Source organism: Corylus avellana, chromosome 4 (assembly GCF_965113065.1).
Source record: "Corylus avellana chromosome 4, dhCorAvel1.hap1.2, whole genome shotgun sequence".
Lineage (NCBI taxonomy): Eukaryota > Viridiplantae > Streptophyta > Magnoliopsida > Fagales > Betulaceae > Corylus > Corylus avellana.
Window position 1 is genome coordinate 19378294 of NC_142493.1, and position 24813 is coordinate 19403106.

General features: G+C 35.7%; 2 protein-coding genes and 1 pseudogene across 2 annotated transcripts; 1 reads left to right on the top strand and 2 right to left on the bottom strand.

Moving 5' to 3' along the window:
• The first annotated feature begins 2020 nt into the window (after window positions 1-2020).
• Window positions 2021-3297, top strand: NDHL (inorganic carbon transport protein-like protein). Its single transcript, XM_059592310.2, has 5 exons — window positions 2021-2207; window positions 2324-2413; window positions 2532-2639; window positions 2727-2821; window positions 3016-3297. Exons 1-5 carry the CDS (start codon window positions 2088-2090, stop codon window positions 3161-3163), a joined length of 561 nt encoding a protein of 186 aa, XP_059448293.1. The 5' UTR covers window positions 2021-2087; the 3' UTR covers window positions 3164-3297.
• An 80-nt stretch (window positions 3298-3377) lies between these two features.
• Window positions 3378-14729, bottom strand: LOC132179568 (transmembrane protein (Protein of unknown function DUF2359, transmembrane)). Its single transcript, XM_059592309.1, has 10 exons — window positions 14163-14729; window positions 13902-14036; window positions 8500-8688; window positions 5273-5410; window positions 5018-5136; window positions 4794-4926; window positions 4575-4704; window positions 4395-4474; window positions 4111-4245; window positions 3378-3961 (listed from the first exon to the last, which is right to left on the bottom strand). The coding sequence occupies exons 1-10, from the start codon at window positions 14637-14639 to the stop codon at window positions 3731-3733; spliced, it is 1767 nt and encodes a 588-aa protein (XP_059448292.1). The 5' UTR covers window positions 14640-14729; the 3' UTR covers window positions 3378-3730.
• Window positions 14730-20662: 5933 nt separating this feature from the next.
• Window positions 20663-21705, bottom strand: LOC132178175 (uncharacterized; annotated as a pseudogene).
• Window positions 21706-24813: the final 3108 nt, after the last annotated feature.

Below are 24813 nucleotides of genomic sequence, written 5' to 3' on the forward strand. Positions count from 1 at the left end.
TTGTTGTAATATTTATATATATATTGTTACTTGAGTGTATAATATTAACATCTAAACAAGATTTGATGGAATTCTGATCTTGGGTTTATTGGGTTGATTGTAGTAGTTGTTTATTTTCTGATGCTGGGGTCTTAAGCATCTGAAAATTTGGTCAATTGGGTCACTTATTTGATGCCTTTCTTTGCATAAAGTTTGATTCTTATAATTTCTTAGGCTTATAATGAAATATGCTATTTGAATATATATAAAGTATTTATTGTTGGTAGTTTATATTTATTGTTGTAATAATTATTTGAAACAATCACAACAAAGCTCCTTTAATTTAGACAAAAACACTAATATATTTTTTTAAAAATGAGCTAACTTATGAAAAAAAAAAAAAAAAAAAAAGGCTTATTTTAAGCCTATACCTAAAATAAGCCCAAAAAACAATTTTCTTAAAAAATCGGTTACCAGACCGAGTAAAACCGAAACCAGCCGGTAACCAGGGTTCCGATTCCGATTCCGGTTCGGGTCTCTCAAAACCTAGAACCGGGGTATCCGGGTTCCGGTTCCCGGTTTTGGCCAAAAACCGGGAAACTGGACTGGGTTGACACCCCTAATATCCTAGGAACTTCTGGGTCGATTTGTAATTTAGACCAACCACATGTCGATTTTGCATTTTTTTTTATTTTTTATACTGTACGAAAAATTTGTAATTTAGGCAAACTACAGTGACTAATTTTTTATTTATTTCAAAAAAAAATCTTTTTTTGTATTTATCCATCGCATGGGTTTTTTTTTTTTTTTTTTTTTAAATAGTTTGGTTTAGTTTTTTTATTTTATTTTATTAATTTTTAAGAGAATTAAGGGTATTATAAAAATATAATAAATAAATAAAAGCCTTTTTGGCACACCTGAGTAGTTTGATGAACCATTTTAACACACTTTAAACATCATGAGACTTTTTAAAAAACGGGTGTTAATTGTGAGGCTCTCCCACTAAGCCCCTCTTCACTATGGCTCCGAGGAGCAGTTTAGGGGTGAAAATGCGATTACAGTTAGTGGTTATTGGCTAAAACCACTAACCGTAACCCTCTAGGCAGTTAGTAAAATTCACTAACCGCCTAAGCGGCTAACTGCTTTGTAAAAGAAAATTAAAAAAAAAAAAAAAAAACAAAACAAAACAACGTTGTTTCTATGGTAATACAATAATACCCTACTACATACGACATTGTTTCTAAGTTTTTATATATTTTTATATATATTTAAACACAAAAACGATGTTTCATATATATATATATATATATATATATATATATAAGCGGTTAGCGGTTAACCGTTAATGGCTTTTTTGAAATCTAAAACTACTAATCGTAACGGTGTAGATGGTTAACAATTTTTTTTAACCACTTTTAAAAATAATTAGAGGTTAGCGAATAACGGACGGTTAATAACCGCCCGCCTTTTCAAGCATGAGCAGCACCCGGTAAGCTCAAGACATATACCTGAATTGCATCATTGTTACCTCTTGCCTTTAACCATTGGTTTCCGACCACAATCCTATCACTTGGCCTTTTGGGTCAAGCCTTTCATTGCACTTACTGCATGATTTGTTCTGCTGATAGGGCTCTCTCACCTTCGTTTTTTTTTTTTTTTTTTTTTCGTCTTCTTATTTTTTTTGGTATCTTTCGACATATTTCTATATGTTTCTTCTTTAAATATATATTTTCATCTTTGCCAAATTAAAAAATTAAAAAATGAAACGGTAGAATAGGATTTACACCCACTGCATCAACTCATAGTAAACAATCGTATGGTCAGCCTGGTCCTATCACAGATAACGAACCGATAACTATATAAAGTAGATGATCAGAACCCAGATGTTTAAGTTACAATCAACCACAAAATGAGAGGCCCTAGTTGAACCTCAGTTGCCACGTGGGATTTTCTTAATATTTTGAGACAGCCATCCCATTTTCCAATATTTATTTTCTCTTTCCTGGAGAAAATTCATGCATCCTACGCCAAGAAATTGAACTAAAAAAGATAAGAAGAAAACACAGAAACACACACACACACACACACACACAACGTAGGGCTCTAAAATGAGCTTCCAAATCACCAAAGCTCTGCCTCCTCTCTCCCCGTCTCACTGCAAACTTCCCTCTCCCCTCATTACTGCTACTAATAAGCACAAACCATCCCACAACGCCAAGCCCAAGAAGGTACACTTTTCTTTTCTTCTTTGCAATCACTCTTTTTTTTCTTCCTAAATGTTGATTTTTTTCAGTGATTTCTGTATATATGCATGACTATCACAGCCACTTATGTTCAATATCAGACACTAGCGTGCATATCCCAGAAGCCCTTCCATGAGTTCTTTCTAAAGAAAGCCACTTTGGCAATTCAAGCTGCAGCACTTTTAGCCACCGTAAGACTCTCGATCAATTTTATTTGTTAAACTATCAAAATAATAACAATGATTTATTTGTTTCCAATAAATGTTGTGTTTAGATAAACTATTGTATTTGTGGGTATCATCTTGACAGGTTGAGCAGCCAGCTTTAGCTGTGACTGGAGTGAACAACGAGGAAGATTTGGCTTCGGTTTTGATACAATTGGGAATCGTGGCCTTTGGGTACTTGATTATCATGCCAGTAAGAAAATGCTACTTTCTTTACCTTAATCTTTTTGTATTTGACTATGAAATCCATAATATTTATTATATTTTGGTGGAATTGCAGCCCATCATCCTCAACTGGCTTAGGATAAGATGGTACAGAAGAAATCTCTTGGAGATGTATTTTCAGTTTATGTTTGTCTTCATATTCTTTCCAGGGTGAGATTCTCTTCTTTTCACCAGCTTTCTGAGCCATTTTCTGCATTCATTGACATTGAAAATCACCATTGAATTCAATATCTATTCAAAATTTAATGGTAATTTTTAGTGTCACGTCAAGAAGAGTAGTATTTCTCTTTCTTTTTTTGTTCATGAATTTATTTCCTTTTTCTTTCTTTTTTCTCCGTGTGCAGCATACTCGTTTGGGCACCCTTTTTGAACTTCAGGAAATTCCCACGGGATCCATCCATGAAATACCCTTGGTCCACACCACAGGATCCTTCAAAAATCAAAAATGGATATTTGAAGTACCCATATGCCGAACCTGAAGATTATGCATGAAATTGAAGAAACATAGTAGATTGCTTGCATATCATATATAACAAACCGAGAAGTGGAATTCTTGAAACATTCTGTAGTTGTAATGAATGAAACTCATGTAGGCCTCCGTTTAACAGGTCTGTTGTGAGCGTTTATATGAAGAAAATCTACTTTACACAACATAACAACTCTGTTTTAAAGTTGTAAGCAATCACATTACCACAACAAATGCAGCTAAATTATGAAGATTTCAGATAAAACTAACATTAGTACAAGGCATATGACAATGTGTCATCAAAATTTCTTTTCAAATTGAAAAATAATGACCTCAAAATACATGTCTCCGACTCTTTAAAAAAATTCATGGTACTATAAAAGTTAATTAGAGGTAAATAACTTTAAAAAGAAAGAGGAAAACCAAAACCACCCTAGATGGCCCAGACCTTTATCAGGCCATCAAGCAGTATTACCCTTACCCTCCTCTGCCGCTTTATTGTTGGTAAAATTGGATTACTTTGGCCGTGCTGTGTATTGTCGAAACAAATTGATGGTTTGCACCACTGGTTGTCAATATGTATAGAATCCTGCTCAGAAAGGCTGTTGCGAGCTGAAAACCACAGAGAGTTTCTTCCACTCCAAAGACTCCATGTTTGACAGAAGCACCAACAGTAAAGGCAATGATAATGAAGCAAAGGCCATGCGCATGCACCAACCGCCACGTGATACCCTTCCCAGTATTCCCTTACAATATTTGTCTGCGTCCTTGAAGAGCGGTGCATGGAGAGTAGCACCTGCCTCACTAGCCAATGCTTTCTCATTCTATATGCAAAGTTGACAATCAAAAAGAGTATAAAATGAGTTTAATTATCTTCTATATAATCAATTAGGAGAATCATCTAATACGATAATGAATCATCTAATATTATCGTAAAACATTCAAAACAGCATCAACGATAATCAAAGACTACCTTGTTCCTAAAATTCTTGAGAGTTTCCCTCAGAGGTTCAAGAGAGGAGAGTTTAGCAGAATGCTCCTTCCATTCCTCAGAAAGTTTTTTCAAAATAGAAACACTTGCTTCTATATTGTCCTCATAAACCTCATCCTATGACATGCAATGTAACAATAAGAAGACTAGATTAGTAATCCGCAAATTTCAAATGGTGAAGCAAAGACTAGATTAGTAATCCGCAAATTTCAAATGGTGAAGCAATAATATACGAAGAGTTCATGATATTAAATAGAGTAGCTCACCCATTGCTTGAAACAATTAGTGTTTTGGGTCAAGCACCAAATGAAAATATCAGTTGCTTCCGTGGATAACTCAGGAGTGCCTGTGACAAACAGCTAACTATAAGCCTATCCATAAAGTCCATTTTCCCTAATATTAAATCAAACAAACTAATGAAAGGCAGTCATTTCAAGTCTGCATACTTTCTGCTGCCGCTTTGACAGCAAAACTTAGTATCTGCTGCGAAACTTGTTTCATTGCTTTGCTTCCTGGGGAGCCAGCAAGAGCCACCTCTTTTAGGGTGGGATAAACAGCCTCAAACCTTTCAGTAGCCTGCATGAAACACAAATTCAAGAGACGATACAGCAAGTAATCATAATACATCTAACTTCAGATACTGTAAATGTCCCAAGAGTAACCACCTTCATTCTAGCTGAAGATGCAGGGAAGGTAACTCGTATGAGTATCTCAAACGCAGAAGGTGGTATCAAGCGCTCCCCCTTCCTAACAGCACTATTTACAAGAACTTGACGAGCTTTTGGGGTAGACAAAATTCTGCAATCAAATAAACAAAGATTGAAGAAAAAAATAAAGAATAAAGAATAAACAAATAAATACAGACATTGCAAAATTCCTGATTTCATACCTCTCCACCAGCTGCAAAACCAGATCCCTGGACTGTGTATTACAACTTTTGCCACTGACCACAGGCAAGAGGTTGCATGCCCAAGCATACAACCCTACAGCCAAGTCTCCTTGACAGGACTACACAACAAAGTTTTGATATTTGGCATGAGAAGCATAACTAAGTGAAGGAAGAAAGAAAAGAAAGAACTAGCTGTAATCTTGGTCCTGCAGAAAGATCTTTAGTTGTAGTAACGCTATGTTGTTATTCGCTCACCTGCACTGCCATCCATATAATAATTGGAAGCTTATCATGTCCTTGATACTTGGCATTCTCTCTCAGGGTTGGCAATAGATTAACTAATACATCAGGTTTCCTTCGCAAAACCATTGCTACCACTATGAACATCGCAACCTGCCATTTCAATATTGTGTTAATTAGACACTAACACAGGACAATGTAAAAAATCTTGAATTTTGTGGAGCTATAAGATCACAGGAAGTTTGCCACGAAGTTGTGCAGGAAAAAGAAATTGCAGAACCTAATTTCGCAAATGTAAAATTTGACTGGACCAAGTTCACGGGATTAAAAGGCATGCAAGTGAACTAGGGTGAAATCAAGTGTTGAGTTTATTTTAGTTTAGTTTAGTTTTAGGGATCAAGAATATTTTTATAATTTTTAAATTTTAGGTGCTGAAGTTTTGGTCTATTGGGTCTTCTATTGAGTTTCCAAATATTATTAGGTATCATTTGTGGGTTTATTGACTTGAGAATGTTATTCAAAGCCCATGAATCCAAGTCTCCTTAGGGTTGTTTTAGTTTTCCAATGAATATGGATGTAAAGCATTCTGAGTTATTGATAAACAGTTTTATTGGATTTTCAAAAATATGCTATCGAGGCTTGTGTGATGAAATGCAAGAGGTGATGTTGAGCAAACCTTTAGGTGTGATGCTAGGAAAACTAAGTGTGATGCCTAGATCCATCTTCCTCTTCTTATTCTTAGTTTCCTTTAATCTTCCAGCAATTTCAATTTCGTTCCAGCAAACACAGACCTGATTCATGTTCCCATCTATCCAGAAAATCCATCATTTAAAAACCCCAAACCCTCCATCAACTAGATACCACCCAATCCCAAAATACCAAAATGCTATTCACTGATACAGTTCAGAGCCAAAACAGCATCTCAGAAACTTGAGTTCCTTTCCTTATTTTGCCTCCAAACCAAATTCCTTTCCTTACCCCATTACAAACCTTAAATTCCCTAATATTTCCAGCCTTCTCCACCACAAACCCTAGCCCCGGCTATCCCAAAACCCTACAATAAGCCTGCCACCACAGAAAATCCTGCAACTCTGCTTCCTTTCTGCAGCCCTTTTAATGCACTCAAAATTCAATCTTAGTCCACTTTGAACAACAAAACCTCTACTTTATATCCCATCTTTAGAACTAAAAAATGATAATTTTTCTCAAGCTTTACCCTAATTAAAAGTAGACAAGCATCTAATTTTTTCCTATGTCAGATTTCATCTCAGAGCCCTCTGTCCTACCTCAATTTTGGTATTAGAGCTTTTTCTGACATCAGTCCCAGGTTCAATCTCGTACAAATGCATTAATCATAATTTCCAGAAAGAAAACATTAGGGCTGCAAAATACTCGACCTTCCAACCCATCCAACGGATACAACTGAAAATGATCAATTTCCGGTGTTAGGCAATTGGCAGTCGATAAGAAAAATTGGCTTCCAATGGTCGTCAGGTTGGCTGTCAGATGTAGGTGTTTTTTTTTTAGTCTCAGATGTAGGTGTTAGAGAACTGACTAATAGCTAACTTGAGCAACCCTTAATAGGGTATGTATATTGCCTTATTTTAGGGTTCCCTCATTTCATTTGCTTAAGTGCTGAGCTGCCTTTCCCTCTTTCTGTGAAGTGCGAATGTCTCTGCCTCGCTCCTCTCTACTACTGACTGTCGTCACTGCCTACAAAATGTTGTTAAGGACGGTACATCGACATCATCTCTCTCTCACACACACAAAAGCAATCAATCTCGTTCTTCATGAATCTCTTTGTGCCTCTCTTTGTAGCGCCTGAGTGGGTGGTGCTGTGCATTTTGGGCATGAAGATTGCAATGGCAACCATCACTGTTCCATTGGGTATCTTCTTTTAAATATCAGGCCTCATTGTCATCTCAGGTACTCCTTTGTAAATTAGATCCAATTTAATTCTGTCAAGCTCTTGGAAGTCTCTAATCTATGGATTCGGTCAATTTTTCGATGTTTTGAGAGGTTGAGTGCACAAACTAATCAATGTTTTTGGTGCTAGAATTGTGTTGGTTGATCAGACTGTTTTAGGTCCACAGTCCAATTTATAAGATTTGTATTCTGTTTGGTGGCCGAACACAAACAAACCATCATCGGTTTCGGTAAGGCTTGGTAACCTCTCTAACGGTAAGTACAGGGGTGATTTCCAACTACCGACACTAGTCAATTCGGCCGTTGAATTGGCCAACAGCCAAAACATAGGTGTGGTGCCTACCTTAAAAAACATATATTTCATAAAATGTAATGTATCTGTGTTCTGTAGTCAAACTTTTCTCACTTCCTTAATTAAGCCTAGATATGTACAGAAGGACATCATAAAATCAGTATTACTGAACATTCAGTCCAGTATACAAATCCTGACCATTATTAACGATCATATGAAACATAAAACTAAAAGTATGAAAAGATATCCAATAAAAAGATCAATTGATGAAATTTTGCTCAAAGCAAAGGGAAGTCCATATGATAAGACATAGACATGGTGCTTGAAATTATAAATGGATTGCAATAATTCAATTAGCTTCAGTGCAAGGTGTAAACAAATATATTGCAATTCCATAGAGCATAGATACGTTCTCAATAAAGGAATGGTAGAACGTAAGATGCTAGAAAAGAATTGACAAAAACTGAATTGACAAAAACTAAGGCAAAGTACACCACTGTACAAGTCACTTATCCCTACTATGCTCCAACTTTTTTTATGGACTATGCAGTTCTCACATGCTTGAATGGTAACATTTATATCACAATTTAAAATTGTTTTTGTGGTTTTTCTCCTTTTTTTTTTTGCCTTCCTTCTTAATAGATTTATTATTTTTTTGACGAATATTCCTTCTTAATGGATACTTACATTCCTTGCTTACTTACAAAATATAATAAGACTGAGTTATTGAAGTTACTAAAACTCAATGACTTATTGCTATCTATATCCCTTTTTCTAGGATTTCCGGTATCATTAACTATGTATTTTGTCATGTCCACACCCTGTCTATGTCCAAGCTTCACCTTCTAAAATATGTACAGAAAGTGCATCCATTGTAGGCACAACTCATTTCCAATGAAGGGTATATATACAGATAAGTTCTCTAATGTGAACAAAGAAATCAAAACCATAGAAAAATGAAACTCCTGCTTCAAAGGGGAAGGAGACAATAATTTTTTAAAAAAAATAGTTAACAGCAAGTTACCTGTGATTTGGAAGAAGCTTGAGGCACACCTTTTTTTGAGCCTTTGGCACCAGCTTGTTGGCTTACTAAGTCAGCAAGAATGCTGTCTAAAGACCATACTACAAAGGAACCAAGTGCCTCAAGTGAACGTTTGTTGATCCAGTCAATTGATGTCTTATAAACAGGCTCAGAAATATGTGAAAGAGGAATCTGTTGAAAGTATACTCACTGATTAGGTCCGCATATATTATAGTAAATTCAGATAAATGTACCAAATGCATAGATACGAATGCTACTTCTATTATTTTACTGAGATTATGTTAGAAGACGTGAATTTTGTGCATAGAATAATGATTCCAAATTAGAAAATAAAAAAGAAGAAAAAACAAACAAAACAATTTTGCAGATGAATTACAATAATAGGCATGGAGCTTGGAACAAAATATCAACATTTTGGAGTAATTAAGGGGAAAAAATCCATTCCTAATCACAAGTGTAAAAGGCATTTCATAATTGATATTGAGAGGGGAAAAAAATGAAAAAAGCTTGATATTGGCTTCTATACGTGATCAAGATTGAACAATCACTATACAAATCTCATCTATCTAAACAAAATACTTGTGCTAAGAAAAAAAAAGGGTAAAAAAAATTTAGTGAATAGAGTATAGCATATAGTTAGAATTCTTATTATGTTTTTCAATACCACAAATCCCATCCCCTACAACATTGATTTTAGTTGCCTTCAATGTTACTTCATTCCTAGTCACAGTATAAATTGTTAAATATTTTTTTTAAGTAATTAGCAAATATCATTAAAAGTGTAATGGTACTCTTAAGTGCACAAGAAATATATAAGGAGCACCTAAGTAGGAGCAAAAAGAAAAAGGAAATCACTATAACTAATTGTTAAACAAGAAACATAAACAGCTGTCCAAAAATACAAAGTTTTTTTTTTAAAAAAAAATGACTTAACCTCCTTCAAAATCCTCTCACAATCCTCAAAACATCTGTCATTCATTTCCCACCATAAACATCATAAAAGGCTCGTACGTACCATCTACCACACATCATTACTCTGCGTATTGCCAGTAGTCCACCAACAATCATATAACTTTGTTAAATATTATCAAAGTTGTATTTTTTAATAGGTCTCTTTTTTTATGCCAATGCAACTTCATTAACTTTTATCAATAGCACAACAATCACATGTGTAGAGTTAATTGATAAATTGATTTAATATAACATTTTCCCAAAACAAAATTTGGGTAGAGGCAGAAATCTAAACTCGAAAATGAGCAAGATTGAAGTAACACAATTTTTTTATAAGCAATCAAAAATTCATTGAAAAAGGGAAAAGAGCAACCCAAATACGCAAGATGTATACAAGCGAGACACTTAACTAGAAAGAAGAAAAATAAAATAAAATAAGAAGATAAGAGAAAAATATGAAAACTCAAAATATTAAAGTCAAAGACAGCAACCCAATGGTAAAGTGTCTTAATGAATAAAGCCTTTAAATCCACCAATGTCTTCTCATGGTTCTCAAAGCGCTGATTGTTTCTTTCCTTCCAAAGACACAAGAGGAAAGACGATATCATCTTCCATATTGCATCAAACTGAGGCCTACCACCTTATGCTCTCCAGCAAGCAAAGGGGTCTACCACCCAACTAGACATAAACCAAGTTAGCCATACACTACTGAAGATAGTATTCCAAAGAGCACTGGCAATCTCACAATGGAGTAGAAGATGATTCACTTACTCCTCACTCTTCTTACACAAGCAACATCAATCAACTACAATGACATGCTACTTTCTTGGATATCCATGGTAAGGATCTTTCCTAATGTTGCCAACCAAGGAAAAAATGCCACTCTCAAGAGAACCTTATTCTGCCAAAATACTCCTCCTAGAAAAAGAGTACTCTCATGGGAAATGCCAAAACTATTTCCCCAAAAGAGCTCCGTTGAACACAAGTAACTTTCAAACCCTCAACCAACCTTCAAAGATCGAAGTACACACCCTAGGCCAGCTAACCAAGTAGAATTTGAATTCTTCACCAATACCACCCCACAAAAAATCCCGCTGCAACTTCTCTAATGTGATTGACAACACCAACCGGTAGGGAACAAAGAGAGATGAAGTAGGCAAATTAGATAAAGTGCTTTATTCAATGTACATCTCTCCCCCTTTGACAAGTACACCCTATTTCACTTTCATCCGACCAAGCAACGCTCTATCTTCTCAATAATATCATCCCAAATAGATTTGTCCTTAAACAAAACTTCCAAGGGAAGACCTAGGTATTTCATAAGCAAAGAAGATACCCTGCAACCCAAAATGCTAGCCAGACCTTCAAAATTAATGACATTGCCAACCCACCAACTCTGACTTAGCCAAACTAATCCTCAAATCTGAAACTGCTTCAAAACATAGAAACAAACAACACAAGTTGCAAAGATGAACTGGATTTACGCAGCAAAAAATCAAGGTATCGTCTGCAAACAAAAAGTGAGAAAATTTGTTGGCACCACCAATCCTAGACTCCATGGAAAAGCCTAATAAAAGACCCTCATTCACTATAGCAAAAATTGTTTACTTAACACCTCCATAACAATAACGAACTGAAAGGGAGACAATGGGTCTCCCTATCTCAAGCCACAGGAACCACTAAAAAAACATGTCGGAGTGCCATTCACCAATACAGAAAAGTGCATTGACGAAATACAATATGTTATCCAATTACACCATTTTTCCCCAAAACCACATCTCCTCAGCAAATACAATAGAAAGTCCCATTGACATGGTCATAAGCCTTTCCAACATCCAGCTTGCACAACATGCCTGGTTCCCCAAATCTAATCCTACTATCAAAACAATTGTTGGCGATGAGAACAAAGTCTAGAATCTGCCTACCCTTGATGAAAGCATTCTGGGGTTTGAGAATGATCTTCTCCGCTACCATTTTCAACCTCTTAGCTAGAACTTAGGTGACAATTTTGTAAACTACACCCACTAAGCTAATAAGTCGAAAATCTTTAATGTCAACAACCCCTAATTTCTTCAGTACAAGAGAAATTAATGTGGCATTGAGGAATTTTTCAAACATACCTTTAGAGTGAAAATAATGAAATGCCACCCCAATGTGATCAAAAGTAACACCATCCAACCTAGGCCGCCAATTGAACCACATAGTATACAAGCTATCATAGAACTGCACAATGTATTCTTTGATCTCAGGCTAATCTAAAAGAACTGTACCCATAACCACCAGTTGCTCAATGGAAGTATTCCTTCTATTCAAATTGGCCACTCGATAAAAGAGCTTTGAGTACTTGTCCCCCTCTCTTTAACAACACCACCCTCAATTTTGGCCTCCAATTCACGTCTTCCGAAAGAGTTACTCTCTTCAAATCATTAATCATCATAGCCTTCCTTGTTATCTCCTCCTCACTTAAGCGTCTCTTTTCTTCCAAACCCTCAAAAACCCATAAAAATCATCCAAAAGAAGCTTTTTCTCTTTCTACGTTGCCAAACAGCTCATTCCAAACTTCTAAATCAACTTTCAAATCCCTAAGTTTGCAAGCCAAAATAAAACTCGAAGAACCCTGAAAATGATAAAAGGTCCACCACCATTGGTTTACTTTATCTACAAAATCCTCTGCTTTTAACCACACTCTGGAACTTGAAATACCTTCTAGCTTCAGGAAGGCTTCGCAATTAAGAAGAAAAGGGAAATGGTCTGGGCACAATCTAGGCAGCCTTTTCTAAATCAAATCAGATATTTGAACTTCTCAATCCAAAGAAACAAGGAATTTGTCAATTCTAGACCATGAGGGAGGGTTCCTATTGCTAGACCACGTAAATGAACCACCCACAAGAGGAATGTCCATGAGCCCTTACTCAAAAATGAAATCTGAAAACTCCACCATAGTTGGACAAAATCGGGTCCACCCAATCTCTCACTAGGAAAGCAAGTGACATTAAAATCCCCCCAATGCATTAGGGTAAGTCCCACCAACTTAGCAAACCGACCAATTCATCCCATAAAAGCCTTCTATCACGCAAGGATCGTTCAACTGGTAATGGGCTTCACAACTAGGCTAAATGTACCATCAAATTCCTCTCCAGCCTTGCAGATGAAAGACCTTCGCTATGAGCTTTATAGTGAAAGATTGAGCTGTCAAACCTCTCTGCATTAAGGCCAAAAACACCCGCAAAAGCCCAATATAATTGTTCTTCGACATTTCTGAAAGAAACAGCAACTGAGAACTCACCCACACACTCTTCAATTTTCTCCACCACCCTCCTATCCCACATGAGCAATTAAAAGCATGTAGATGATCTTTGTCTACTTCTCAGTGTTGGTTTACCTTTACTGGATTAGCTTATTAGCTTATTTGACTTATGACTAAATATCTTCATCACATGAATTTTTAAAATAAAAATAAATAAATTATTTTCACAAGAAAAGCACAATAGAGCTTGACGAGCCTCAAGCCAAATACATTTGGCATGAGAAGCTCCTAGCTTAAAAGAAAACAACGAGCCCCACAAATTAATGCAATCTAAGAATCCACAAAGATTAAAAAAAAAAAAAAAAAAACACAAACAAAAAAAACAAACAAACCAAACTTCACGTGTCAAGAGAACAATGAATAAAGGAGCTACGATGGGAGGTTATACGAAGGCAGATCCACACCTTCAAACATTCTTGTGTTCCTTTCTCTCCAAATGCACCATGTCAAATGGCAATGACAGTATCTTCTACACTATACCAGTCTTAATCTTCCAAACTACTTTCCTGTTCCAACTCAAAATAACCCAACCCAAACAATTTGTTACTATCGACATCATTCCAAACAATGAGAAAGGTAAGGCCACAATCGTTAGTAGCTGAGCAATGTAGCAGTGAGTGCTCCTCCATCTCACTCTTGTCTCCTGTTTACCCTATACGACACCAATTAGCTACAAATTGGCACCTCCAAATATTTATACCGTCACTAGTTCATCCATCATACCATCTTCCAAATAACTGACAATATCAGCTCCATAATAAAATCGTTAATAATTTAAATCTAACATTACCATATTATATTAACCCTTGGTTACAGCACCCCCAAAGAAGCATCTAACAGCTCCGTAAAGATGAAAGCATTCTATGTAGCTTTCCGCAACATTTGCCTTTACAAAAATAACAATTGAGAATCAATCAGAAATGTAACGCTTAAGAGGCAAGCAAAGAGTCCCCAGTCCACCCATATCATCTTACAAAAGAGTTTTAAATCCTTATCGACCATAATCTATGTAATGCCACAAACAGGTAACCAAACTGTTTATTGAAATAGATCGTATACAAATTTCAACTGCACTGATCTCATCTGGAATTGTAGTCATAAAGAACAATGTACATGCATTACTCACATCGGCTAATTTTGCCACCGTGGACTCCCGCAGAATCTTCACCCACGGAAACTGCGCCGCGCTCACCGCCGAAAATGCGCGCCCGAAATAATCCGCGAACCGCATCAGCTGTATCTGCTGCGATTCAAACGATGCCTATCCCCGGTAACAAACAAACAAACAAACACAATCACATCCAATCCCTTTACAGACCAGATCAAACACGAAATAAAAAGAAATAGAATTGAATACGAAAAGGAAACAGTGAATCGAAAAACTCACCGATATATCGGCGAGAAAAGCCGATAGATTGTCCGCGTCGATCTTCGCGGCCGCATCGGGGACGGTAACCTTGGGCTTCTTCGGCTTCTTCGTTTTGATTTTCTTGACTTCCTCGGCCTTCCCGTTATCCACCACGCCCTCGCCATCGCTTTCGTCAGCGTCCTCGTCGTCGCTCCGGTGCTTTGATCTGACCGGAGCGTCGGCATTGGCGGCGGCCCGCTGAGCTTCGAGAATTCGCCGGCGGCGCTCCTCGGACTGCTGCTCCAGCGAGTGGAAGACGTTTTCGGCACCATTTAGAGATCCGTTGGGGACGGCCTTACCTGGATTCGTTAGGGGATTGGAGGGCTTGATCTTCCTCTGGCGCTTCGGGTACGTGACCTTTTGCCACCCATGGTCATTGTTGTTGCTGTGAGCGTTGGCGGTGGCTTCGTGGTCTCCGTTGGCGCTCGATTCGAAAGCTACGTAATTTTCTTCCATGGCTGCTTTTGGACTTTGAAATCTTTTCTTCACGTTTTTTCTCTCGCTTTCACGGGGGAGAGAGAACGAAATGTACAACGAGGGAAGTAAGTGAGGACAGGCAAACGAGCTTCGGTCTACAAAAGGCTATTTAAGGAGTTGACCTCCCTTAATTTAACCCCTTTTTCAGTACGGAATTACAGGAGTGCCATGTGACTCGCGTTCTGTAAAATATGATCGGAGGTACTTTTTTTTTTTTTTTTTTTTTTTTTTGAAATTATATGATCGGAGGTACTAATCATTCTCCGGCGGTCAAAATAATTGAATAATGAAAATAAACTAAGAGTTCGTTAAGTGTTACTTTAAAAAATAACGGTTTTAAAACTAATTTTTATAATTTCACTTAATTTTTAGGCTCATTTGATTTACGGAATGCATATTTTATTAGGAAATGTAATAGTTATAACTGGGGATAAAAAGTGAAAAATAATAGTTATTCATGTTCATTAATTTAGTAAAAATATACATATGCAAAAACTAGAATTTAATCAAAATTACTAAAAATTACATGCTATTTATTTCTTGTTTTTTCAACTCACGTTAAAAACAAAAAAAAAATAAAAATAAAATAAAATAAGGTGGGTGGCCGACCTCCCCCATGAGTGGTCAGCCACCCACAGAAATGGCCGGGGGTGGCCGCGCCACCCAAACGCCCCGTGGGGGTGCCCACAACCACCCTCGACACCCTCGGGGGTGGCTACGACCACCTCAGAGGAGCCCCGAGGATGGCGCGACCACCCTTAGCCTCTTCTGTGAGTGGGCGACCACCCAAATTTTTCATCTTTTTTATTTTTGTTTTTTTTTATTATTATTTTGTTAAGTTTAAAATCAAATAAAAAACAATATGGGTGTTTTTGTAAATTGCACTCTATTTTTTAAGGAATAGTTATTTCTCTCATTGTTTAGATGAATAGATATTCATCTATGTAAGGGATTAATCATTCCCACGGAAGTAATTATTATTAGGAATAGACCCCTAAGGCTCTACCAAACAAAAGTATGACTATTCTAAAGATCTATTTCACAAACCAAACGGGGCCTTAGTAAAATTTGTTAAAAAGTGTTTTTTTGGTAAATTTAGTATTTAGATAACATTAGCATAAAAGTACGAATCCATCGACAAATTACCAACAAAGGGATTTGTTTATAACCGTAAAATAACTAACATTGTTTATAAGCCTTCATTTAAGCCCCTCCGCAAACTAAAGTATAACTTATTATTGGACAATAATTGTGGATTATCTATGTTATAAAATAAAGGAAATACACTTTACCTCTCAAGTTTCACTTCATTTTTAATTCGGCCTCCAATGTTTTAAAATTGACAATATGTTCCAACAAAGTTATCAAAAATTTGCAATGTAACCCATATGTTAATAATTTTTGTTTTCTCCTACATCAATTATTGAAAAGATTTAATTGACCCTATATTTAAAAAAAAAAAAACAAAAACAAAATTTTGGGGTGGTCAGGCCCCAAAATTAGGTCGATTAATTCAACCTTTTCTTGTAAGATTACTGGCAATTCCTCTAGTGTAGCTAATTATTAATTGACTGAGATGATTGCTCGTTAACAAATTAGAGTAAATATAAGCAAAAGGTAACAGTATAATATCTTAGATTATTATAATCATAGGGTATACAAGTGTTATTATCAATCATAGGCTTATAGTCTCCAATCATAAAAAGAACTACCAAGCAAACCTGATACCGCTAATCATTTGCTTGGCATCTTCATCCTAGAGGATTGGCTTACACTCAAAATCACCAACCTCCTAAACAGCAATATACAGCGTAAGTCTATGACTTAGTAAGTAAATCTCACAGTTGAGTATGAAATGAGCTTATGAGTTGTAGTTTATATACTGGAATAATGAACATGAGTTTTCATAAATATAATAGGTGTTGTCTCTCTTACTATACCATCAAAATATAGTTTTGGTTTTGGAGAGGTATGGCCTAATTTCAACAGCAATCACCAGTATTTTGAATGCAAGACAATAATGCATTATATAAGCAGTAGCTATCTTATATGGTCTATCCGAGATATTACACATCATCAGTAGGGTTGGCGTTGTCTCGAGTGACTTGTAATATAATCGGTGCCTCGAATATTGTATGCTACTATCCATAACACTAGCAGCTCGATTGAGTCCGACATCGGGTGGGCCACGCCACTAATAATGTATAAGAGTGTAAACGAGACGAGCTTGGGCGAGCTTAAGCTGTCTGAGCTTGGCTCATTTATTTTGGGATCAGGTTCAGGCTCGGGCTCAACCTCGACTCGAGCCTGAGATTGTTGTTCGAGCTCAGCTCGATAGGGTTGAATCCCTGTTCGAGCTCGAGCTCGGGCTCGACTATTCTGGCTGAAACCCACATCAAGAACACATCACAAAATCTCAACCTAAATCAAACGTAGGTGAAATCTTTCCCAACCAATGTGATTTTTCTATTATAAACAATGGGCATAAAGAAAATACATAGGAAAGGCTAAGATTTTAGCTCACAACAACCCATGGTCGGAATCCCCTCCTCTTTGGCTTCATCGTCTTCTTCTTTCAACCATCACAATCTCTGCATCTCGATCTCTCTTGCAATCTCAGCATCTCGGTCTCTCTCTCAATCTCTGCATCTCGATCTCTCTCTATCATGTACTTGAATTTGATTGAGACCAAGCAAGAAGCAGTAGATGCGGCGAGGGTTTTGGTATGACCGTATGAGAAAAAGTGGAGAGATGAGGAAATGAAAGAAATGGATTGGTGCAAGCTGGCAAGGCTTGGAGATTGAAACGTTGTAGCATTTTCGAGGCGGCGTGTCAGCTATTGAGAGGCTGATTATTGCAAGCGTGAGCAGTTATTGTGGAACAGTTGGCAAAATCGAAGGGTCTGAAATTTTTCATTTTTTAACACTTAAACATAAATGTAATTTTAAGATTTTAATAAATAATGAGATTTATGGAAGGGAATCAACCAATCATAAATAAAATCTCATGTAAGTCCGGAGTGTAAATTAAGACCAAAATAAATGCAATTTTAAGATTTTAATGAATAATGAGATTTATGGGAGGCAATGAGTCAATTAGGAAATGCAATTTTAAGATTTTAATGAATAATGAGATTTATAGGAGGGGATCAACCAATCAGAAAATATTATTTGTTACTTAGTTTATATATATATATATATATATATATATATATACGAGCTTACTCGCGAGCTTAGCCGAGTCGAGCCGAGCTTGCTTCGTTTAATATTCGAGCTAGAATTCATGTTCACAAAACGCTTCATTTAATATTCGAGCCGAGCTTATGCGAGCCGAGCCCGAACTCGCTCACGGGCGGCTTGCTCTCTTAACACCCTTAATGACGTATGTCATGTAATGACTCGTCAATCAAACATGAATGCACCGGTCACGAACTACCATTGGATCAAAGGCCCATAAAAACACAAATATCCTTTAACCATAGAATCAAGCTCATATAGTAATATAACGCCCCCAAAACTGGCATTAACCATTTTATTAGAGCTATTAGCAATCCCTCAAGTTCAGTTAACTGATAAATGTCTGAAAGTATCATCATCAAGCACACTCAAAGTAAATATAACAAAATGTGAAAATGATAGATCTGAGTTATCTAAATTAAGTCACCAGGCATGCATATACTTATACTATCACCAATCATAGACTAGGAGCTACTTAATTGAAATAAAGTTAATCTACTCAAATTTGGTATAAACATAATTGTCTTTAAGCTTCCTTTCTTTAAAAGTCCTCTTAAAACAAATAACTTAATAAGCAGCAAACACAGCGTAAGTCTAAGAGCTTGTTTGGGATTACGGTGGAAAATAAAGCTTTTGGATATAGAGCTTTTGCCTGTGAGCTTTTGGTAAAAGTGCTATTACTGAAAAGCTATTTACATGTTTGGTAACTACGTGTTTTAACTGCTTTTTTTATGTTACTGATGTTTGGTAACAAAACTAAAAAAGTGATTTTAGTTGCAAAAATGACAATAAAGGACATGTAATGAATTTTTTTTTTTTTTTAATATATGCTGAAAAAAAAAAAAAAAATCATTACTTGTCCCACCAAATATATGTCATTTTACGTGAAATCATTATATGTTTTTCAATAAAGGCCTAAGGTTGGCAATGATTTTTTTTTTTTTTTTCCATTTTATACCAACATTTTTATATAAAACTGTTTAATGTTAGCTTTCACAAGTAAAAATTATTTTGTAATGGTTTATGTAACAAAACGTCAACATTTTCTTTCTTTTATACTTATAAGTAATAAAAAGTGATGTCAATTATTTTCTTTCTTTCTTTTTTTAAAATTATTTAAAGTATTTAACATTTCAAAGTATTTAACACACTTTTTAACACCACAACACTTCAAAGTATTTAACACATAAAAAAGAACAACATTCAAGGAGATCCTTACAACATTTTAAATAGTTTATAACAAAACAACATTAAAAAAATAAATAAATAAATAAAAACATTAGCGGGTCATAAGTAGATTAGCAATATGATCACGCTCAATGTTCATAGAATTTTCATTGGACGTCTCTGATTGTTGTATGCTTGACTCATCTTGTGCTTCGTGATCGCCTATATTGTCAGTAGGAAGTAAATCTTCATCATCATCATATGGTTGGAACTCAGCATCCTTTATTGCATGCTTCCTAATGAAGCTATGAAGAGTCATAGACGCCACCACGATTTTCACTTGTTTATCATAAGGAAAATTCGACATGCAATGTAATAACTTCCACTTATTTTTTCATACTCCAAATGTTCTTTCAATAGTGCATCTAAGTGACGAATGTGCATGATTAAAAATTTCATGTATACCCCTCGGTTGGCTTCCGCGACGAAAGTCTGGTAGATGATACCGCTCCCATTTGTATGGCCCTATGTATCCCTTCATGTGAGGATATCCTACGTCTACCAAGTAATATTTTCCTACAAAAAATATACGAATAACGGTCATAAAAAGCTTTTGAAAAAATATATTTTTTTCATGTATAATTCATAATTATTATTTTTATTAAATACAAACCTCTAGGTGGGTGTGGAAATCGTAATTCTTCCTTTCGAATAGCTTCTAAAAAAATACGTGTATCATGTGCAGTACCTTCCCATCCAATCTAAACAAAGGTGAAACACATACGAAAATCACAAATAGCCATAACATTCTGTGTAGGAATCCCTTTTCGACCAATATATGGTATTTGTTTCGATTGAGAAATTTTAACTGGCACATGGGTTCCATCAATGGCTCCAATACAATCTTTAAAGTATGACTAATGCCACTCATCATCACGAATTTTGCTTCGAACATCCCTAAACTCCCTATCAATAGGATTAATAATGTCAATCGCCATTCTTGAAACGGCCATTAAAACACTAGTAAAATGTCTACTAATTGTTTCTCCTGAATGTTGAAACATTTCTTGCACTATTTTATTCCCAAACCCATGGCTTAAAGTATTCAAAAACATAGCCACTAACTCTTCAACAGTTAATTTCTTAGTACATCTTAAATGATATCTTTTCTTCAACTCTTCACACAAGTAAATGAATACATGTATTTCCATTATGGAATTTTGTTTGCACCTATCAGGATTACCTTGTAAAATCTCCATAACCCACTTATAACCTATTTGAGAAGAGGTCCTACAAGGTTCCTTTGTAATATATGGCATATAATAGTTCTCAACAAATTCTACTGTTGTAGCTGCTAGAATAAAAACATCATTTTCATTTTCATTTTCATTTTCCTCTTCACCATAATCACTATCACTTGTATCATCTTGAGTGCTATAATCCCTATTGTCCATGTCCGTAAGGAAAAAAAATAAAGAAATAAACACAAAATAAATATATAAGCACCCATAAAAAAAAAAAAAAAAAGAATAACATTCAAATAAATCCTTGTAACTTTTCAAATAGTTCATAACAAAACCACATTAAAAAATAACAACATTATTCCATGCTACGACGATTAATTTCTCTATTTCTCATTTGCTTGATAAAGTCAATCTGCAACCATAGCTCTTTAATAGTCACAAACATCTCTTTATGTGATCTCTTAAGAAATACCTCTGTTGCAAACTTAAGTCAATGTCATTTTCTCTTTCGGCAATCCCCCGAACAACATCCATAACCTCTTCAATATTACATCCAGGCTTATTGTAGCCCTTAGATGTCACTGTATTCTTACTTTCTATTACATCACAAATACGACTCAAATGTTGACTAACGATTGGAACTCATTTCTTTCTTTTCTTACATTGAACCGCAAGACCAAACTTCTTATTTTTTTTATCCTGCGTATCTAAATATGCAGGAATATCATTAATGCCATGTGTATTGAGATTTGGTTTATCATCCAAAACATCTAGACCTTCTACAACATTGTCATCTTCATCAAGTATTACAGTTGCAGCATCAATGCCACTAATATCATTAGGAACCAACCCTATGGATGGTACCCAAGATCCCTCCCTGGTGGCAGTTATATCTCTAAACAATATTTTCACCTTCATAGCATAAGCCAAACCTGTCGTGCGAAACTTGGTTGCTTTTGGAACTTCCTGTATTTAGGTATTTGTAAAAATCAATAATAAAACATTTTTTAAATCATTTAAACAAAAACAAATAAGTACAAATATTGTACCTGCAATTTTTTTTCCCACCAATCATTGGGTGCATCAATTGTCTTTTTCACCGGATCCCATCCAAGGCCAGTTTCCTTGCCTATCAATCTCTTCCAAATGTTCCACTCTTTTTTCAAACTATCCAACTTGTTCTTTAGTTGTTTATAACAATATTGTTTTCCAGTTTTTTTCATTAAATTTATCTATCACATTTTTTCATCCTGTCCTATTGAAATGTGTTCCTAGGCGGTTACCAGCATAAATCTCAGTAATACATATGTCAAGATAATCTTCTAGCAGTTTTTCAGTCCAAACTACTTTCTTTATATCTGCAGTAACAGCAACGTTGCTTTGACCTTTTTTACTCATGTTTGTCATACAATAAATAAGCTGATAAAATTATAAATAAAAAAGTATGTTAAACACTATTAATAATTAAAAATTTGTTTCAAGTGACCAACGGATAGAATGCAAAAATTTATATTTACATGAATAATATGCATATTCATCAATAAAAGGGCAACAACAAAAAATAATGGAATCAAGTTTCTGCAACATGAATAGCATTAAATAGTTCACATAAACTAATTGTTTCTCCCCCATCATAAGCTTTATATATATATATATATATATATATATATATATATATATAAATTAGCATGCTGCACTTGAACCAATGTGGGTGTACATATATACTTTTTCTGTCTACAACTATTTCTTGACTTTTTTTTTTTTTTTTTCTTCAACTCACGCGCAAGACTCCTTGCAGGCATTTTTTTTTTTTTTTTTTTTTTGCTTAAAAAATTTCATTCTCTAGAAGATTTCCACCACCCACTAATTTCCAAAAGATTTCCTCGAGACCCACTAATTTCCAGAAGATTTCCTCGAGATCCTCACTCTTTTTTTCCTTCAACTCACGCGCAAGACTCCTTGCAAGGTTTTTTTTTTTTCCTTAAAAAATGTCATTCTTTAGAAGATTTCCACCACCCACTAATTTCCAAAAGATTTCCTCGAGACCCACACTCTGTTTTTTTCCTTTAACTCACACGCAAGACTCGTAGGCTTTTTTTTTTTTTTCTTAAAAAATTTCATTCTCTAGAAGATTTCCACCACCCACTAGTTTTCAAAAGATTTCCTCAAGACTCACTAATTTCCAGAAGATTTCCTTAGACCCTCACTCCTCAGACACTCACCCCTCACCTTCTCATCCTCGATCTCTTACCTTCTCATCTCCTCTCTGTGCTCTCCCCTTTTCTCTTCCCATCTCAAAACTCAAGCCTTCAAATAAATGAACAACCAAACACCCACCAGGACTAGTACTAGTGAAAAATATGAGAAGGTGAGGAGAAGATGAGGTGCCATGGTAGGAAAAATATCACGGCACCGCCGAAGACCATCGTGGCTCCACCACTGCAGTGATCTAGGCAGGTGAGTTATCTCTCCTTTATCTTCTTCCCTTTGATCTATTCTCTATACTATTCGATGTTAATCTATATTTTTCCTATATGTATTCTGTAATAAATGTAAAAATATGTGTTTTATTGGAAAAAAAGGGATGAGCAAAAGCAAAATTAAATGGAGCTATAGCTCACCTGCCTGGATCTCTCTCTCTAGAGTAGTTGGAGGCAACGAGAAGGATTTATCAAAGGGTGGGAAGAGATGCTTATATATGGATTTTGTTGTCATTTTGTGAAATTTGTAAGGGTATATTTGTCTATGCATATATTTCATTAATCACAAAAGTGCGGCGCGCCTTTCTTCTAATCGTCCGTTTCAGCAGAAGCTTCATTATTCAACTTATGCTCAAACGTGAGTTTTAACGTTTGAAACTTCAAAAGCTCTTTCACAACCATTTTACCAAATGACCGTATTTTGGCTTAAACAAGCTTTTGATGCTTCAGACGCACGTTTTGGGTCTGCAAGCGTAGACCCAAACATGCTCTAAGACTTAGTAAATAGATCTCACAGTTGAGTATAAAATGAGCTCTTATTTAAGTGCATAAGTAAACATATATTTATTTTAAACAAAAGAGGTGTCACCTTTGTCACTATACTAAAAATAAGGTTTTGGTTTGTGAGAAGATTGGATGTAATTCCAGGGACAATAGCCTATTTTTAATGCATAAAATTAATGCTTTAATAAGTCATAACTATCACGTATGGTCTATCCGAGATATTACCTATTCTTAGTAGGGTTGGCGCTGTCCCAATGGACTTGTAACACAATGTCGATGCTCCGACCATTGTATGCTACCGTCTATAACTATCAACTCGACAACCTCTTGTGACCCACGCTACTAATAATGTACATCATGTAGTAACCCGCTAATTAAACATGATTGCGCCAGTCACGAAGCAACCATTGGATCCAAGGTTCGTATAAACAAATATACATTTAACTATAGAATCAAGTGCATATAATAAGCTAATAACCATTATACCACCTATGCCAGTGTACCATGTCATACAATGCATCTTATTAATTAATTATTAAGGCGGTTACCAAGTTGTGTAAAAATAAATATGCTCATAACATACGCGTGCTCAGTCAACTCATATATCGCACGTTTTTAAGAAAAGTAGTCAGTAAGTATTTACTTACCTCCTACGCTCGCTCGATTCCTCAGACATTGGAACCCCTGCTATAACGAAACATATTTTATCGTTACATGCAGTACCAGAGAACGTATTATAAACACATAAGGTCATAATCGATAAGTAATCTAGCTAAAAGGTTATAAACTCTAATTTTACTCATTTCGTACACTCGTCAAACATTTGAAGCTTCTGGCTGAATATTCGAACTTAGGGTTGAATGTTCGGTCAGTATGCAGGGAATGTTCGATCAAATGCCATAATACATGCAAGGCTCCTATCCTCTAATTACTGCGTAACAAATCTCATGTTAGGCTCTTAATGAGTTCATGCAAGCATAGTAAACCATGATATTATGAAAACTTGGGAAAACAAGAGGTGTTTTTTAAACATTTGAAAACTTTTTCACTTTTTAAAGAGAATAATAACACAACTCATCATAGGATTCCTAAGACTTGTAAAGAACATGAAAAACACTAGAATACCATAAAAACTAACAAAGGGCAAGAGAGCTTATCTTGAAGAGGGTCTCCTACTTCCAAATCTCCTCCTTCTCTATCTAAAATACCTCTTTCTTCTAGTTTTAGGATTACGAGGGGTGTGGAAGTAAAGGGATGGGGTCGAAGGTCAGAGGATGTGGGTTATTTATAGGGGAGTGGGAGTGTGCATGTTAGATAAGGTGGAGAATGAGTTAAAATTGCTTTTCAAATTGTCATTGAACGTTCAGTACTATAGTCGAACATTCGATGTACTATCATACAATAGTTCTAGGGCTGCAGGTCGAACATTTGATTAATGCCTAATGGTTTCAAATTTGGTCAATGAACGTCCAAGGTGGTCCCCTGTCGAACATTCACACTAAGGCCATGCTCGAATGGTTGG